Source organism: Manis javanica, chromosome 10, assembly GCF_040802235.1.
Source record: "Manis javanica isolate MJ-LG chromosome 10, MJ_LKY, whole genome shotgun sequence".
In the NCBI taxonomy this organism is placed as follows: domain Eukaryota; kingdom Metazoa; phylum Chordata; class Mammalia; order Pholidota; family Manidae; genus Manis; species Manis javanica.
Window position 1 is genome coordinate 108493101 of NC_133165.1, and position 13307 is coordinate 108506407.

A 13307-nucleotide genomic window follows, 5' to 3' on the forward strand; every position below is an offset into this window, starting at 1 on the left:
TCAGTAATAGCTGGGAAATGGATTTTACTGCAAATTCAGATATGGAAAACCACAGCTGGAGAACTAGTAACCTCATAATTGTTTTTAAAATAGACCTCCTAAAAAGAATGGAAAATGGAGGACTGAGAGAGGGGGTACAAAAAAAACCTTTACTAGTTTCTAAATATAACTCCTGATGCCCCATGGAAAAAGATTCAGAATGTCTTAAAAATTCTGGCATGTGAAAAGTTACTTTTGGTTTGATTCCAGCAGACTCATTAGGACATTCTGTAGGACACACCCCGATCTGCATGCAAAGAGACACACACCACTACTTACTTATATGTGCTGCACACAGCTCCCCAGTAAGGAGGGGGCCACCAGACGGCGCAGTTCCACCAGACGGCGCAGTTCCCCCTGACGCCTTGAGGGGACACCACGGGCACTTACAACTCACAGGGAAGTTAAAGAGTGTATGCTTAAGAGAAAGATAGAGAGCACCACACGGGCATGCTTCAGACGGTCACCCCCAACTCTGGGAAACTCCAATGTGAGGCTCCTTCAGGCATCACTTCTGGCCGGCACAGTGGTGGCAGGTGGGGGGCCAGCCCTATCCACCTGGTCTGGACACGGGGAGTACAGTGCTCTGGGAGAGCAGATGGCTGTTCCACTGTGCCTCGGTTCAGGTTCTGCCCGGGGCATTAGCTACGTGTGCATGGGGGATTCTGGGCACGACTGGAGTTCCTGAGAACTGCTAGGTGATAAAGGCCTGCACCCATTCTGCAGGAGCTGTCACTTCAGAGTGCACAAGAGGCCACTGTGTGTCACACCCAGCCCCTCTTCCCAAGGCAGTCAGTGAGCCAAGACTACAAGAATAGTTCTAGCCGCAGAAAGTGACAATGGTGTGGAGTGAAAAGCTGCTCAGGAAAAATACGTAATTCAAGGGCACACGATGGGCAGAACACGCATTCCTGGTGCAGAACGTGCAGTAAACGTGCAGCTCACCTAGCGAGGACACTGCTGAGTTCGACCATAATCCATCAAGAGGGAGAGGGGAGAAAAAGGATGTGAGATGACTTGTCAACAGCCCTTCCCTCTTCACTGCAGGGCTGTCCACCGAGAGAGGCACTTCAACAGCATGGAAGGCAGCAGGGACTCAAATGTAGGCCTGCCCAAGAGCCTTCAGGTCTTTCAGGTCTCCATCAACTTGAGAACCAAGTTTTGGAATCTCTCCTCTGACCTCAAAGGTGGAGGCCACACAGTGATTAGCTGCCAGTGCCAGGCTACACAAACCCCGGGTGGTCTCCAGTTTCCATAACAACTCAGAAAGTTAGGAGGCCACGGGAGAAATGGCCTGGCCACACGGGACCCGCTCTCAAGATGGCCAAGTTGCAGCCTTGACACAGGGGGCCCAGCATCAGCTTTGGTCACCCACTCTCAGTTTAAGCCGAACTGTGAATCATTAAGTGCTTTTCTTCGGGAAGATCAGGCACTTCTGTGGGGGAAGGACCTGGACTCACCTGGTCCTTCTTGCTCTTGTGTGAGGAGGCCACGTGAGCCAGATACTGAATGACTTTTTTGGTGTTCTCCGTCTTGCCAGCTCCAGATTCACCCCTGCCAAAGGAGCCAAGGAAGTTCTCAGGGAGACGTGGCCAAATCCTTGAAGTCTGTCTGTCCCTTTCTCCCTGCATGCTCTACTGCCTACCATTCTATTGGGTGCCAATGAGGGACCCAACACCTAGTGACAGAAAAGGGGCCGAGCAAATAAATGCTACACTCTGGAATCCTCACTCAGGCCATTTCCCATGGCCCTCCAGAGGCCTGACAAAAGTAAACTTACATCCACTGCCTGCCCTGGTCACTTGGCAGCCTTTGCATCCACATGTCTTAGGAATCAGCTCTAAGCAGCTGTTGACTCAGGGGTCGAAGGCACTTACACGTTTCTTCAAAACTTCACTCGAAGGAATGTTCTTGCACCACTGACTCCCTCAGCAAAGGGGTTTATTTATCTCCTTCTAAGTTCAGAGGATGAGGGTGAGAAGCCCCCCATTATCTCCTTCAATCGGGTAAAGAAAGTCACTGTTCAGAGCAGAAGGGACACATTCTAAAAGGGCCGACCAGCTCCCAGCTGTGCCTTCCGGAAGACTGGCTCTTCCTCTCTGCCGTAAGCCCCACTCACTGCCCACCACCTCCTTTGAGGAAGGTGATTAATCTCTGGCCAGAGATACAGCTCATTAGTGCTGTGGGACCACTGACAGTACACATTACCTTAGGGCCTGCCCCCTGGGAAGGCGCGGGGAACCCACTAACCTAGGTTGTGGTAGGAGTCCTCAAGAACAGCTAGGGATGACACAAGACCCCACCACCAGACAGAAACACTTACGTGCACAAAATGGACTGGTCCTCTCGATCTGAAAAAAAGGAAACATTGGGTTAACTTCTACCAGACATGAAAGCCTCCCACTCTGGCTTTCTGAAGAGCTGCCATTTCTCAGGAGCAGAAAGCCTCAAGGCTGCCCAGGCAGGGGCCCCTCGCTCTGACTGATGCACGCTGACCCTATCACTCACTCAGAGGAGGGGCATACCTGCCACAGGGCGGCTGCTCCCTTCCAGAAGCCCACACTGCCGCTCCTTGCTGCCCGCCCAGCCCTGAGCCCAGAGGTAGTTCTGCCTCTCCCGTCTCTTCCACAGACTGATTAGGAAGACTGCCCAGCAGTCCTCCTCACTGCGTGCTAAGGTGGGCCTGCCTTGTGTATTTGCAACTGGGGGTGAAGGCTGTTAGAAATAAGGTCTGCAGCGGGTGTTTTAAACACTGTCTCCATTTAAGTAAGGAGCATCGGTCAAGAGGATTGGTGAGAGGTGGGTAGACTAGCTTGGAAAGAACAGGAGCCCATCAGGATCACAGCTTCTAACCAGCTTCTGTTGACGACTTGGGGCTCTAGGCCTGGGTGTCAGCAACTTTGGCCAACTATCTCCAGCTCTGTGACCCGCTCAGTAAGGAAGCACATCAACAACTCACTCCTGTCGGGTGCAGGAGGACCGGTAATACCCACATTCCAAAAGCTGAGTTGGAAGGGAATGCATTAAGACATTCGGGATGACCTGGTGCCGTGCTGGGCGTCCAATTTTATGCCGTAGCTGAAAATAAAAACTCATTCTCCCCCCCTTTTTGTCTCATCTCATGTAATCCCCAACCATCCAAAGTCAAATCAGCCTGAATCCAGGAGCAGGCTACTTACTCATATTCAAACCACAGTGAGGTATTTAATGCCCGAGTGTCCATTTCTTTTTTCAAAACATAAATATGCTATTAACTTCCCAGCAGGATTAGTTTGAAAAACAGGAATTAAACAACACATGAAATGGACCCAGTGTGGTCCCCTGTAAAGAGAACGAACTACACAAACTGCTGCTGCCTTTTTATTTCGCCAGCATGAAGTCGCCACGATAGGGCAGCAGTGGCAGTGCCGGCAGAGAACCAGTAGAGCAGTACGAGGCGTTCTTATAGTTTGGGCACTGAATGGAAACCGACGCTGGTGATCTGGAAGGACACACTCGCTGGCCTCCATGGCCCAGCCAGGGCCTGAAGGACCGGCCCTGGGAGAGTGACTCACGCCTCCTGTGCTCATGGCCTGAGGAGGCAGATTTAGCTGTTCGACAGACACCACAGCTAGGCCTGCCTCTCCACAAGGTGAGCCTCCTGTGCCTCATCTCAGCAGCATGTGGGGCTGGGCATTTACCACCATCCCTTCTCCTGTCTATGGGTCCCTCAGGAGGGAAAGAGGGAATCTGGACAGAAGGAAGCAGAAAAGGCCTCCTTTGCAGCCCTTCCCCCCACTCCCTGAGGAATATCCGCAGTGTGGGGGTGGGAGGGGACTTGTCACCCACATGACACAAACACACCTCATGCCTTGCTCAGCACCATGGGGCCACTCGGAGCACGGCCCAGACTGGCAACCTTGCTCCCCTTGTCTCCACTTCCCACAGAACAGAATCCTTCAAGGCTGTGCAGCATGGGGGCTGAGGTAGATGCAGCAGGGCCTCGTAAGACAGAGGGAAGGAGGCAGCGAGAGCTCAAGGCCAGGGAAGATGTGGCAATTTCCACTGCTGCACCCTAACAGTGTGGCAACCGATAAGGGTCGCAGCAAAGACAGTTACGATCCTGCGCCCTAGCCTCCCCCACTGCATCTCCCCAGGGCCGCCCCAGCTGCAGGCGTGTTTAGTCATGCTCCACCAGTGGGCAAGAATGTACCTGTGTGTGCTGGCAAGTTGTGAGGCAGCAGCAGCCGATGCTACCATAAAAGGAAACATTCCCATCCCTTCCAGAAGGAACCGTTTTCCCAGGGCTGTCCAGGCCGGGTCCCTGGGATGGCTGGAATTCCTCTAATTGTGTGAGGACGAGTCAGATGCCGAGCTGTTGAACAACAGGAAGCCAAACACACATACACACACGCGCGCTCACACACACACACACACACACGGGGACATGTGTACACACACGCACAGAGACGCAATCACATCTGGACACAGGCATGTGTGGGCACATGTACACAGACGTGTGTAGGCATGCAGAGGTTCGGGTACGCAGAGATGCACACATTTTAAGATCCAATTCCAGACCCCAACTCATTCTGTGACCTCCATCTGCCTACCATCTCTAGCTCTTCCTCTCCTCTGGCCTTTCACCTCCAATTCCCAAAGCCAAGTCACCACTGTTAACAGCCTGAAAGGAAACGCTCCCAATATTTTCATTTTACAGTTTAAAGAAGCCTGAATTCACTTTGGCAGAACATTCATCTGGGCAAGTGCTTTTGCAGAGGAAACTAATGGAAGGCCTTTCTCATTTCCTCAACTCTCATCCTCACCACTAAGTGCCCCAAATCTACCTGACTGCAGTGAATGACATGTGACCCCTTAAGTCTGGAAAGGTCTTTCCATTCTTTCAGTGGGCTGGGTCTATTATCTGGTGGCCACGTCCAGCAGCATCTGTTTGACATGCATCTCTTCTCACAGCAGTTCTGGGTTTGCTCCTGAGCTCAAAAGACTCTTTCCTGGGCAGTGGGATGGTTAGAATTCTCAGCATCAGCTCTCTGACAGCCTCAGTTTACTCTGCCAGATGCCTGTGCCCCCTGGCAGAGACTTTCTTTAACCCTCCCTCCACAAGCCCTTCCCAACACGGTCCTGTCCCGGGGTGCAAACACCCAGGGGACCAGGCCACTCCATTTGCTTTGACTCGTCTTCATTTTGGGCCTATAGGAACTGGGGGCTTATTTGAAAATGCCCTTCCTTCCTCCACACCAGAGCAGACAGACAAACAGGAACCTATGGCCTGAAACCAGGGGAGGACACCCACCAGAGACAACCCTGTTCTGGGGAACAGGCTCCCCGCCAGGAGGAAGGCAATCGCCTGAGTTAGAGCCGAGTCCTTCTGGCCCAGCCCCCAACTTGATGTGGGGGTTGGGAGACAGAGACAGGATCATGAATCTCTCTACAGTGGTTTTCAACTCTTACAAGAAGCAGCAGCCTTTCTTCAGAAAAAAAAAAATCTTCCTGAGTCCCCAATATAAAGAACAGGAGATAAAAACCAGAGCTGCTGGGGTGGAGACAGGGTCCCTCACAGCAACACTTTGACAACCACTGCATGTGTGCAGAGGCAGGGGGGAGAGCGCCATTGGCTGCAGGCTCTAGAGCCCTGGGTTCCCACCTTCACCCTGCATGCCGGCTTGCCCCCTCAGGGCCTTGAGACTGAATGCGGTGAGTGCCTGAAGCCCGCAGCACAACACTGTCCTTACTGACCCAAGCCCTCCTGAGCTCTCCACTGCATCCCTTCCTCCAACAAGAAAGGTTTTAAGTTACATATTCAACAATGAGGCTGTTCCCTCTCGGATTTTACTTTAATCCCCCAATGCCCCAAGGCCATTCGGAGCTGATGCAGAGGTCCAACGTGGACAGGCTGCCAGGCAGCTCAGGAGGCCCAGCTCCGGTGGGAGGAGGGAAACCTGACCGCAGGTATGTCACCCAGGTACAGACTTAGGCTAGGGGCCTTATCGCTTACTTCCTCTGTCAGAGGAGCTGCTGATTCTTGTCCATAAAAGGCCAGGAGGCTCACACAGCAGTGACATCAGCCCTTACAGGAAGTACAGAAGGAAGAGGGGCTGTTCACCAACAGCCGCTGCCTGGACAGACTCATCAGAGCGCTCGCTGGGATAACACTGCCCCAAGGTTCCAGGGTAGCTGCTTTCTCGGGTACACCTGGAAAAGCGCCCTCAGGTGGGACCTGTCTTCAGGTCAACCAGGCTTCTTGAGAACTGACAGAAATGGATGTGGCCCAAGAAAGAATGAACACAAAGGGCAGTTTCAGGTCAGGAATGTGCCTCCATGGAGTGAGGCTGCCAGATGAGTCCCAAGAAACTATGACTTGATCAAAGTCACAAAAGCTGGGCCCAGAACCCAGGCCTTTGGTTGCCCGTTCTTCCCCATGGACTCTCTTACAGGTGGGCCTGCCACAGTGCTACACAGAAAGGGCTTTCACATCCCCATGAAGTGCTACACGGGGCCTCACAAACTCATCTGCTACTTTCTCCAAAGCCAGCCCAATTTCTGAGCTGGGGTTACAAGTATGCGGGAAGCAAATAGAGAGATGAGAAAAAGCAGGTGCAAAAGAATGCTTCATGCCAAGCCTCACAGGCCTTGTGTCAAGGAGTCTCTGGCAGCCTGCCTGCCTCACAGTCAGCCAGCAAAGAGGAAGGCCCTGCCAGGGGCTCCCAAGGATACAACGTGGTCACCAGCAAGGTTCTCTCCAAGGCACAAAGGTAGGCCCAGACCAAGGAGACCTGTGAGCAGCAATTCAAGCCAGAAGCCAGCTGCACTTAGCCCAGGGACTTCACCCATGTGCTTCCTCAGGTAGAACTGTGATCTGAGCCCTGTGGAAGAGGCCTAAGTCCCTAGTTCCAAGAGGCAGAGAGCGGGCAACCCTCCCCCACCACGTACCCTGCACAATTAGAAAGAAGCTGCAGGGGCTGCTCTCAACTTTCCTGATGTTGGAGGGCAGGGAGGGCCCCACACAAGCCCTCTCTTGGCCAGAATGCACCCAGCAGTTCACACGGGTGAGCTCCCAGAACAGAGGCAAATCTGCCAGAAACCTCTGCTGGTAGTTTACCCACCTCGTCTGTGGGCGGGTCTGGGAGCCAGAACATTCTCCGTGGTGCGTTGCTGCTGAGACAGCTCTAACAGGTTTGTCCAGATGGAGGGAAATTCAAGAGCTGCACATGAGTGCTGAGAGCCCACAGCAAGTGCCACCCGGACACATGACCTGACACTGCAAGGTCAGCCTGCCTTGCCCTCAGGGAAAAGGGGAAGACAGGCAGAAGGGGCCCTGGCTGAGTCCTGTAGAGAGTGGACTAAGCCACCCTCAGCTCTGCAGCGAGCTGGGCTGTCAGAGAGTGAGAAAGGGGAGCAGAGGGGAGGACAATGGGACACAAACAGGGAATGAGAAGGACACTACGGGCAAAACTCAGGACAAACTGGCTCTAGGTGGGAACAAAACAGCCCTGCAAAGAGAACAGGCTTTCAGAGATGCCCCTGGGATGAGTGAGTTCAGTCAAGCTTGTTGGGGAATACGGGGAACATCAGCACCAGGAGATGGACAACAAGGGCGTGTGAAGACGCTTCCAGAAGAAGCCAGTGGCTCGGGGCGCCTTGGGAAGCAGCAATCAAAGCAAGAAAAGGCATGTTAGCAGCTCTTAGGCCAGAATTTGCTCCTGGAGCACGGCTCTGACCTTGGCCTTCAGCTTAGGCCTCTGCCCTATTGCATCTGTGGAGCAGCTCATGCCGGAGAGACAAGATCTTCATCAGGAGACACAAAGCCCCGTTGAAAAGACATCCTGAGCCCGGTCAGCACTGTGCCAAAAGACCACCACAGTCCTCGGTCTATTACAAAGGTCGACACTGGGCTAAGAGCCTTGGCGAAGGCTAAAGGAATTCTACAGAAGCCACTTACGAATCCTGATTTCTATTTATGCCTGCTGACTTCTGGCTTTCCTACCTCTCTTTAGTTTTGGAGAATCAGTTTTGTTTTCCTCTGAACTTAATTCCAGAAATTGGGCAGGGGGAGAAAGGCAACCTTTTTCCTGAATGTACCAATGTTTAGTCCTGACATACTGGAACACAGCTCTATTGGTATCTCAGAGCCAGAATTTAAGAGAACAGGAAAAATGGGCTGGGGAGCAGCATTCACCTGGCAGCAGGAGAGCTGAGGTTAAAAGCACAATATGGTTTAGCCATTAGAGACTTTGCAGATGAGCTCTGTCTGTCTGTCTGTTTGTTTGGGGCTCGGGCGTGGGCAGGGAGAGGAACAGAGAAATCGAGCCAAGGCTTTGAGCACCCTCCCAAAGTTTAACTTTAGGTTCCAAGGGGGCACTCTCATTCCCCCACTTCATCTCGTCCGCAGCAAAGCACTGTGGGCCTACTGGGTTGGATTAAACACAAGACAAAAAAGCCTAATGCTGAATCCTTGAAAAGGATCCACGAACCATAGATTCCTCTTCTAGGAAGAACATTTTATAGAAATGACACTGACAGGCACGACCACATTATAATTAAGCAGCCTCATTCCAGGGACCAGGCTTTCCTTCTGGGGGCCTGACGCAGAAGGAAACGCAGCCTCCGGGACCAGCTCCGGGAGATGGCCTGCTTTTCCAGGGCCCGGTGTTTAGCCGGTGGCCCAGGCTGCCCACCAGCACATCGAAAGGGTCAGTTCAGTGCCACTGAAGAACTGCCTACCAAGTGTGCACAACGTTCTCCTCAAGTTCCACCAAGGCCACATTGACCCAACGGCCTCCTGCCACCTGGTCTGTGTCCTTAGACACGATGAGACAAGCCGGAGACGGCATCTGCCAGACACACCTATGTATCACGCAGTTGCTGCAGGGAAGGCAGCTTTGACAAGCCACTTCCTGTGCACATAGCTGCTGCACACCTGGACTCTGAGGATGCTCTTTGAGGGGATCAAGAAGCCCACTGGGAAGAAGCATTTGGTTATAACCTTCATTCAGTGAGTGGGAGCGTGGATGGGAATGTGCATCTGCAGGTGACACAGAAAGCAGGGACTTTGCAGCGCCTACTGCTACCTTCTAAGGGGCACTTACTACTAGTCTTGCACCGTGCACACAGCACCTTGTCTAATCCTTACAGTAACCCTGCTATACATTTTATTAGGCCCTTGGTAGACAAGAAAAAAAAGGCCCAAAGTGGGCTCCAGTCAGTCAGAAAGTGACAGAGTCAGACCCCACATTCTCTCCACATGACACCTCTTGTTCACAAGGTAAGGTTCTCCCTTTATAAAGCTAAGGCCAAGGTCCAGCAAACTCTTTTTTGGTGACTACCATGAAATGCTGTCTACTCTCAAAGCCCCACTAACCGCTCAGCTCTCAAGCTAGGTGGAGCGCCCCCTATGTGCTGGTCTCTCAGTCTCCACCTTGTTTATTTATTTACCTGCTTCTCAGAAACCCTTCCAGGCAGGGCCATGTCTAGCACACAGTAGGCACTCAGCTAGCATGAGGGGACCCCATGCAGGCACAGAGTGCACCCCTCGAGGTGAGCCGACACTGCCCCCACTGCACATGGGTCAGCTCCAGGCCTCCCTGCAGACAGCAGGGCCTTTGTGTGCCAATGACTGGCAGGACTCTCTGGCAGGGCCTGAGCCTCCTTGCCGGCACATTCCTGCGTAAGTGGAGTCATCACATCTGTGGCTTCCCCAACCATCTGTCCTGGTGAGTCTGTTCAAAGTCATGCTTTACTGTACCCCCAAAGCATTTCTTCAGTGCCTCACCAATAAGGCACTTCGCCTCAGAAAGACCTTGGAAAGCATACAGCTCCATGGGAGCAACACCCAGCAGGGCAGGGAGAGTGTTCAGAGAGGGGAGCGAAGGCCTCCTCCCTCCAATGGCCAGCCGGACAGGAGACTTCCTCCAAACACGGCCAGAGCAAATGAGGGTGACAGCACCCCGAGATGGGCATGGGGCAGCAGACAGGAGGCCCTGGCCTCTGGGGCAGACTCTGGAGGCCTTCGGACAAGTCAGTTAACATTTCTGGGCCTGTCCCTTTACCTGGGAATTCAAAGGCTCATATTCAGATGTGAAGGTAGTGTTAAAATTCTGCCTTCCAATGTTTACCCAAAAAGGCTAGTCAGTCAACCACAGAGAGAACACGGATACTCACCAGGCACTTTGAGCAACTGCTTGGTGACCAACCACCTTTGGTGCAGCTTTTGCTGAGCGGCAGAGGTGGGATTGGCACAGAGCAAAGGGTTAAATAGCTCTCAGATTAAGTTTGGGACTGGAATGAAAGCAGACTCTGCTGCCACTCCCCCAGAAATGCTAGGAGCTCATTAAAATACCATAAAGTCGCTGAAAGTGAACCAAACCTGGCATTCAAACTAATTAACATAGGAGATGTTTTTTCCTGCTATTATGGAAAGATAACTGGGCTCAAGTCAAATTCTTCAACTGGCTGGTTCTCCTGTAAGAACTGACGCTCCCTTAGCCACGGAGGGAGACCCTGGTAGGCAGACACCAAAAGAAGCCAGGAATGCCATTTCCCAACCCAGTCATGCCTTATACAGACCATGGGCTGCTTCTGCTGAATTCCATAGGCAGCCACTTGCACCTGCCCTGGACAAGCCCCTGCTCTCTCATCCTCAGTTTAAAGCCTTCACAGAATCCTGAAAAACAGTTCAATCTCTGAGGCAGGAAGACCCATTAGTAGCCACAACAACAAATTAGACAAATGGGAAAGTCGGGGTTGGGAGGGTGAACCAACCATGTCACCTCAACTTTTATTAAACCCAAGGCTGAGGATTAAGACAAACAAAACGGTACCGGGCACGCCTGAACTGCACCATAACCACTTACTGACACATACCTGCCAGCCTTTCCACAGGATCAGACCTCCACGGTGCCTTTCCAACTACCACAGTCCTCTGAGGCCACACCTTTCTCTAACTCCCAGACACCTGACACCTATTGTAATGCTGACACCAGGTGTAGGCAGCACCTTGTCTTTTTATATAGCTATAGCTGCAGATTTCTGTGTATAAACCTAACTTGTCTCTCCACCTGGACTGCCGGGGCCAGAATAATGTACGGAACCTCTTGGTATCCTGGTACTTTCTATCGCCTGTCTCTATAAACTAACCCAGGGTACCATATGCTGCCATGCCCTACCCCGTGCCCATGGCAGACAGCACTAATCTATCCCAGCATTCCTTGGCATTGAGTGTCCGATCAGTGCCAACAAAGGGCTATGCAAGCCACTACTGATCAGTGGGAGTTGACACGCAGAGTAAAAACCAATCTGCAACGTTTAGTCCAATGGTTCTCAAATAGCAGTAGTTTTGCCCCCAGGGAACACTTGTTAGCAATGTCTGGGGACATTTTTGATTGTCACTATGGTGGGGGAGGGTGTTGCCTGCATCTAATGGGTAGAGGCCAGGATGCTGCTAAACATCTCACACAAGATAAGCCCCAACCCCCAGGAGAGAATTTTCCAGCTCCAAATATCAACAGTACCAAGTTTGAGAAATCCTGGCTTAGTCTGACAAATAGGTAGCATGACCATATAATTTATCATCCAAACTGGGATGCTTCTGAAAGTGAAAGAGGGCACTATTAATACAAACTGCAGGGCAACAGGCATAAATGAGGACCTACAGGCGAACCAGAGCATCTAAGAGATGAAAGACGGAGGGAGGTACCTAGCAAGGCTCAAAGAGCTCATCTCATAAAAAGTCTACCCTATTTGGCAGAATAAATGCTAGTATGTCATAAGCCATAGCCAGCTCACGGAGGAAATCTTTTTCTAGGTCTTGTTTTTTTTTTTTTAAAGAAAGAAAAGCAGAAAAGGAACTGTCTGGCTATACCTTTCAAGAGGTGAATGGGAGTGAACAAACCTCCCTTCCCCAAAGCCGGTGCTGAGGAGTGCTAAGATGTGTTCCTCCAGAAGAAAGGAGCTCATTGGAACAGACTAACAACCCCCAGGCCCCACCGTCAGTACCTGATTGGGGGCATGAAGGGAAGGCTCCTCTCTGCAGGAGTAAAGCATCTGTCATAACAGGGGCAACCTCTGCTCATTAACTTTCTTCCTGCCTCAGGAACAAGAAACCTGCTGCTAATTGCTTTAAAGTCAACTGTGTGTGACAAGAGGAAACTTGGAAAAGTCCTTAGTTGGTCAACCTGGGGGTTAAAGAGCTACAGCAAGCCCAACATTAGGCAGATGAGTGAAACTCTGTCAGACTGAGGGTTGGGGATTACATGGATGGTTAAGGAGATTACCTCACAGACTGTTAAAAAGAAGTACCAAGACTTCCCCAAGTACCAAAGTTCCCTATGCCGCAAATGTATTTCATATCCCCAAAAAATGAAAACACCCACCCACATGCCCTCATCATTTGGAGAAGCACCTTATTTGCTGTCAAGGCCGTTCCACAAAGGCCAAGACTTCCTGGTCAACATGAAGGAACGCTCCAGCCCTCTGCATATTCCTTTTCTTTTTCTCAGTATCTCCAACCTATAGAGCTGACTTCTGCCCCTCAAATTTTCTTATTGTTGCTAACAAATAAAAATTGGACCAATCTTTGGGAAGGAGTTCCAGAGGTTGTTGGAAGAAAGGCTGGAAGTCCAGTTCCAAGGACTCTAGCTGCAAATGCCATGTTTTGCATCATTACATTATTCTTGTCACCATGGTTTGCCCAGCAGTGAAGAAAGCCCACCTACTAGAAAACCATTCAAAACCAGGATCCAAGTGGGGAACATGCCCTAATTCAGTAGTGCAGAGCTCAGAAGACTCCAGGGTGCACTTCTGTACTAGGCCAATTAGAGAGCCAGGAGAAAACTGACTCATAACCTCTGGAGACACAGACTCAGGAATCTCACAGAATGTTCTTTCACCAGACTGCTTCCGTTAGCACTGTGAAACAGACATCTTACTTTAAAACTAAAGGGTTGGCTTCCTCAAGGAATTTTGACAGACGTGAACAATAGCCAAAGGCTAGGCCAAACTTGTACATCCTACATAATTCATCAAGCTTGTCAATAATACACCTTCTTCTCAACATTATGCGTAGGTACTGAACAGACCCATGTGCTGCCATTTTAACCACTAAAACAGGGAAAAAGCTGTTAATACTACCACCACCACCTAGATTGATTATAAGTTTTAAAGCAAGAGAGATTCACATGTAATAGACTTGAAAAACCACTATAAATAGAAGATAAGAGAATTCAGCCCTGCCTGAAGGTCAGGCTTGATTTCAAATTACATGAAATGCCACC

The 13307-nt window shown here is 51.1% G+C and overlaps 1 protein-coding gene across 2 annotated transcripts in view; it reads right to left on the bottom strand.

Moving 5' to 3' along the window:
• Positions 1–13307, bottom strand: part of MYH9 (myosin heavy chain 9) — an 87403-nt gene that overhangs the window by 37942 nt on the left and 36154 nt on the right. For both annotated transcript variants that reach the window (XM_037007043.2, XM_017661313.3), the window contains 2 exons: positions 2363–2390; positions 1500–1593 (listed from right to left, as the gene is read on the bottom strand). In XM_037007043.2, the coding sequence (XP_036862938.2) occupies positions 1500–1593; positions 2363–2390 (122 nt within the window). The remainder of the gene's footprint in view (positions 1–1499; positions 1594–2362; positions 2391–13307) is intronic.